Below are 6,205 nucleotides of genomic sequence, written 5' to 3'. Positions count from 1 at the left end.
CTCTCCCAGTGTTTCCTCTTCTGGCCTTTCCGATGCTGGCCATGTATTACAGATTCAATAGCGTCTTTCACAGTGTCTCCTTCCAATCCTTTGGCCCCTGCTTCCTGATCTCCCCCTCTGTCCTTCTGCTGAGTCTGAGTCAACTCAACCACAGGTGGTGGCGATGGTGGTGGAGAAGGTAACGGATGTTTCCTTGGACGGCCAGGTCCCCTCTTCTTTACCACATTGTTTCCTGTACGAGCCTGTCTCTGCAGCTTCTTGGCACGCAGGATTTTGTTGACGTGGTGCAGGCGGTGTTTTGAAGGCTGTGCCCTGTGGGAGTGGTGGGGCAAGGAAGCATCCAAACAATGTTCCTGGGAAGGGGAGAGGCAGACAGAGGAGGCAGAGACGTGGGAGTGGAAGAGAGAAGACGGGTGGTGATGCTGCTGGCGGTGGTGCAGAGATCCTTCAGGGCCTTCTGTGGTTGAGAGGACAACACCTCTGGGTTGCAAAGTTGAGGCACCTAGCCACCCACCACAAAAAAAAAAAAAATTAGCACTTGGAACAAGCATTCAATCAGCATGTCTCCATTGTAGGGACTGGATTAAGCACACTGAGCTACACAGTTACCAGGAACAAGTCCCAGTTTCCGACTGGGACTTGTTCCAGGTGACCGTTGAAGCTGCAGAGCCTGCTTCTGCATCCATAGTCCAGGATCTTCATCTGACTGTAGATACAAAGGAATGACACACAGCCTGCACGGGTCTCAGCAGGTTAAGCCAAAGCTTTTGTTTTTTTTTAACCATATTAAGTTCTTAATTATCATGCAAGCATGCAAAAAAAGCAGTTAGTACTAGTTATCAAAGTAAACAAAACCCATTGCCACTTACTTTATTCAACAAAATCTGTATTTATGAGCACAAGTTCATCTGACAGTAAACATGAATACAGGTTAATGGCAAGAGCAGAGCAATACACAATATTAATATTTTTAAATGTTGAGTCTTAGACAGTGCGACAAAAATCTATTTTGCCTTTAGTGTAAATATGGTCTGTTTCTGTAGCCAAGAGCAACAGTTTGTGTTGGAAAAAAACTAGAGCTCCAGCAAGTAAAATACTTCTACTTCCTTATAGCGAATTTGTATGTGGTATCAGCAGTCCCTGTGCTGTCTTGTGTAGCACCATTTTAGCTATCACTCTTCCTCAGAGTGTTACAGTGGCCGAATTCAACCATATGCATCATTTTGAGCAGTTACTTGCAATAATACAAAATGCAAGGATTGTCAACACATTGCCAAAGCTTCAAATCTTAATCATTCAACTTGCTGCAATCCAAGTTTTGCTGTTGTGTTATGGCTACACTGTAAATTCTCACATGCTGAATTTATTTGCAAAACAATGGGATTTTCTATGTTATGAATACAATGAATATAATCCAAATTAGTTCACTGTACTTGGATCCAAGTATAATCACCTAACATGGATTATACTTTCACATTGATTTCAAATAAATTCATCATGCTTAACATTTAGTTTTTTGTCCATCCAACCTGAAATGCATAGACGATTCAACTAAAACATTAACGTGTATGCAAGGTCACAAAACGATACCTTGCTCAACTGTACACTAGTACTTTACATTGTATCAACAGTGTTTTGTTCCATGTCATCCTGCCTTTTTACCCACTCCTTTCTTCTGCCCGTTTACTGATCTTATAAAATTCTTCCTCTTACCTTGTCCTTTATTAACTGTTGTCCTGTGAGACTACTCTCTATTTTGACCATGCAGTCTCTCTTTGGTACGCTGCTATCATAGACTGTATGGGTCGCTAGCAAACGTAGCTCAAGGCCATCTGTTCGTTTGAATTATTTCCCTTCAGGGGAGCTATTTATTAATTTATATTGGCAATGTCATATTATGTATCTCCTATTTAATGGCTAATGAATAAAATTATAGTAGTGCCAAAGAAAATAATTGTTATGAATTAAATCTTTAAAAAAAAAGGCTGTACACTTTTAACTGGTTTATATCCAAACACAAAAGACTGAATTTACTACTGGCTTTGACTAATTGCACACTATGTCTGGTAGGGCTGGGTGATTAAACAACCTTGAAATTGAAGTCAGTTTCATTGTCCTTGTACAATTTTACATGTTGTGATAGAGCCAATAGCCCACTGGCCCAGTGGCCATAAAGCAACATTTGTTTGTTTTCTGAAGCAAAATTTCCAAGAATAAAATAATGTCAACAGCTTCCAACTATTTTTGTTAGCATTTACTACAAAATCTTTCATCTCTGTGTGCGTGTATATGGCTTTGATCACGGAGAAAGTGGGGAGAGCTGACATTTGTTGTTTGAAATGCTTATGTATTCTGGGTCAAGGATGAATGCTGCGAAAATGGAAAGTTGATAGGACTAATATTTTTGGAGAAATAAGCGATATTAACTAACAACAGTGAACAATGGCCATTGTGCTATAATGCACCATGGGAGTTTGGTGTTTGGGGTTTTAAATGTTACTGTGGTTCATGTTAGTTTAACAGTGTTGTTATTGCTATTGATTTATTGTTTTTGTAGTTCAATTGATCTAGTCAGTTTAGTTAAGTGTCATGTTGCCATTACCATGAGTGAGAAGGATAGTGCGTTTGATGTCTTCTGCCACCGCCTCTGTTTGGGGGTGTGCAAAAATAAAAGTGTTCATGCGTAATTTTGACCATAGAAAACAGGAGAGCTGACATTTGCCGTTTGGTATGCTTATGTATTTTGGGTCAAGGATGAATGCCGCCAAAATGGAATGTTGACAGGAGTAATATTTTTAGAGAAACATATGGATATTAGCTAACAACACTGAACAATGGATGTTGATATTTACATACTGGACTCTCACGCAATCCAACAGGGGGGTGGTAAATTATATATTAAAAGTGTGCGTGCCTGATTTTATTTAGTAAGTTCAAAGTACATAATTGTAAATATGTTAAAAATACATGGATGACACAAGAAGGTGAAAACACTTATTTCCATTGTGCTCCATTTAAAAATCAAATGATAAATTTGAAGCAATAATAAAATAGTACTGCTAATATTAACTATAGTGTGTATATAATAACAAGAACCTAAGCAATTTCTAAATACATTAAGACAGTAAAATAACATTTAAAAATTTACGTAATTAACAGGAAATAAAATTGTTAAGTCCTTCTTCTAAAAACTGTTGAGGTCTAAGGTTCTAAAAACATTCTGGACTAACACACTATTCCAACTCATTACTCCAGCTCAAACTTTGCATAATTTATTACAATCCTTGAAAAATGTCAGCTACCTATTTTATACACACTACTCAATATAGCCTCGTGTATCACCATGGGCAACGCATTAGTTTATTTTAAATGACCTACGGACACAATGATGGAAAATGTCCTTATATGTTTTTAGTATTTCGGGACAGAAATGGCTCTGGCGGTGATGTCTGAGCACTGGAAGAAGCATATTTCACCCATATTGGCCTCTCTTCATTGGCTTCCTGTTAATTCCAGAATAGAATTTAAAATTCTTCTTCTTACTTATAAGGTTTTGAATAATCAGGTCCCATCTTATCTTAGGGACCTCATCGTACCATATCACCCCAATAGAGCGCTTTGCTCTCAGACTGCAGGCTTACTTGTAGTTCCTAGGGTTTGTAAGAGCAGAATGGGAGGCAGAGCCTTCAGCTTTCAGGCTCCTCTCCTGTGGAACCAGCTCCCAATTCGGATTAGGGAGACAGACACCCTCTCTACTTTTAAGATTAAGCTTAAAACTTTCCTTTTTGCTAAAGCTTACAGTTAGGGCTGGATCAGGTGACCCTGAACCATCCCTTAGTTATGCTGCTATAGACTTAGACTGCTGGGGGGTTCCCATGATGTAGTGAGTGTTTCTTTTTATTCACCTCTTTTTGCTCTGTATGCACCACTCTGCATTTAATCATTAGTGATTGATCTCTGCTCTCTTCCACAGCATGTCTTTTTCCTGATTCTCTCCAATCAGCCCCAACCAGTCCCAGCAGAAGACTGCCCCTCCCTGAGCCTGGTTCCGCTGGAGGTTTCTTCCTGTTAAAAGGGAGTTTTTCCTTCCCACTGTCGCCAAGTGCTTGCTCATAGGGGGTCGTTTTGACCGTTGGGGTTTTTCTGTAATTATTGTATGGCTTTTGCCTTGCGATGTGGGGCGCCTTGGGGCAGCTGTTTGTTGTGATTTGGCGCTATATAAATAAAATTGATTTGATTTGATATGTTTTAACAAATGCAAATGACACTTACCCAACTCTCTCCTCTCTGCTGATGTCGACCGATCCTTCCTTATCGTCTGTTCCATGTGGGAAAAGCTGGACTCTTCTGTGACTAACTCAGTCTTTCTGCCCTTGCCTGCCCTAACAGAGGTGCGGGTGAGGGCAGATGTAAACAAATTTGAAAGATTTGGAGAATTATGGGTCCCAGCCTCTACATCTCCCAGGGGTGTGAGAGGATCTTCATCCTCACTATCTGAGCAGCCTGCTGACTCTTCAGCCTGTCCATCTGAAAATGGACCCTGGCCTTGTGCCATTTGATTTCTGGAAAGTTTAGAGTAGTCTGTCTCAGAGCTGCTCATCCTAAACCAGGAGTCTATTGAGTGATGGCCTTTGGTGCTGCTACTCATGGACAGACGGGAGGGCCCCAGACAAGACATGGAGCTCTCTTTACGCTTGTACCGATCTGCAGAAGATGATGAGGAAGATGGGGAATTGACAGAAGTAGCACCAGCTTGTTTGCTGGTACTGGTGCTGGAAGTGTCTCGTCCAAAACGACATCGTTGTAAAGAGTCCACCATCCCCAGACTTCCAATACGCTCTATTTTCCCCGATGTGCCACTATCAGAAATCCCTGCACTAGCCCGGCCTCCAACTCCTCCTCTTCCTGCCTCTTCAATCTCCTCCTCAGCACAGCGATCTCTGTGTTTGTGTCGGTGTTTGTGTTTGTGATGCCAGTTGAAGGAAAGCTCTGAAGACATTGGTGGGTATAAGACAGGAGACCTTCCTCCGCCCAGGTATTCCTGCCTAGCAGCTTATGTTTTCTTCTTGTGAAATTTGGAAGGGTTCATCAAAATTTGAGAGGGGTGGTGATGATGTATGTAGGATGTGGGAGGAGGAGGGAAAGATGGGGAGTGGTGAGAGTGATGGGATGGAGCTGTATGAGGTGACTGGTGGTGTGGGTGAGGATACAGAGCACTAGTTGGCGGATAACCTCTGTAATAGCCCAAACCTAGGTGACCAGAGGAGTATGGAACGCTGTAGGACGGGTGGTAGAACCCTCCACTGGAAAGCGGGAATCCAAGTCCAGGTACAAAGGGAACCTCAGACATGGACTCCCTGAGTTTAGGAGGCCGTCCACGTTTCTTCTTCATGTCTGGTTTGCGAACATAATGCAATGGATCACAAGAATATGCAGGATGAGGGGAATAAAAGCCGCCAAAGTTAACCCTGAAAATCGTAGGTAGCAAGTCTCTGTGGACATAATGATGCGGTGGAGGGCCACCTGTGCCACCGATACCACCACTGGTCCTGTTGCCCACTCCTGGCACTCTAGTTGTTCCTGCAGCCATTCCTATCCCACTGCCAAGCCGGTGGCCTGTGGTACGGTGTGCTATCCTTATCTCACTCAGTCTCACTACTATCTCATCCAGCTCAGCAAGAAAATCTGGGTCATGTCGTCGGGAGCGCAGCTGTAAGTATTTCTTCTTGCGTTTCCTTTTCTGTCTCTTTAGTTTGTCGTAGCCAGGGCATCCATGGCTCCTACGCTTACATTTGTGCTTATGTTTCTCCTTGTGTCCCATTAATGAAGTGGTAGCAGCTGGGTGTGGCCTTCTGGGATCAGGTGATGACCTTACACCATGCGGTGATGGAGACGAAGATGGATGTTCCAGAAGCACAGTGGAAGAATGCCTCCGCCTTCCTCTGGAATTAAAGCCCATCCCTGTTCCCATTGGTGAACCCATGACACCTGGCATTAATAGCCCACTTCCCATACTAGGTGGCATTCCAATACCACCCAAGCCACCTGGCCCTCCAACTTTTTCACCCCGGTCAGAAGTACTGTTGTTGTCTGTTCCTATACCACTGTCACTAGGCACCGTCTCTTCACTGTGTGACTCACTGACTGGTGATGGAGTAGCTTCTTTTAGCTCATTAAGCGGTGCAGGAGATGTGGGATGGAGGGG

At 42.8% G+C, this 6,205-nt stretch overlaps 1 protein-coding gene across 1 annotated transcript in view; it reads right to left on the bottom strand.

The window, feature by feature from the left end:
* Positions 1-6,205, bottom strand: part of ash1l (ash1 (absent, small, or homeotic)-like (Drosophila)) — a 53,340-nt gene that overhangs the window by 36,688 nt on the left and 10,447 nt on the right. The window contains 2 exon segments of the mRNA XM_034160762.1: positions 1-502; positions 4,273-6,205. The exon segment at positions 1-502 is cut by the window's left edge and continues 84 nt beyond it. Of these exon segments, the coding sequence (XP_034016653.1) occupies positions 1-502; positions 4,273-6,205 (2,435 nt within the window).

This window comes from Thalassophryne amazonica, chromosome 20 (genome assembly GCF_902500255.1).
Source record: "Thalassophryne amazonica chromosome 20, fThaAma1.1, whole genome shotgun sequence".
NCBI lineage: Eukaryota > Metazoa > Chordata > Actinopteri > Batrachoidiformes > Batrachoididae > Thalassophryne > Thalassophryne amazonica.
This window is presented reverse-complemented; position numbering and strand designations above follow the sequence as displayed.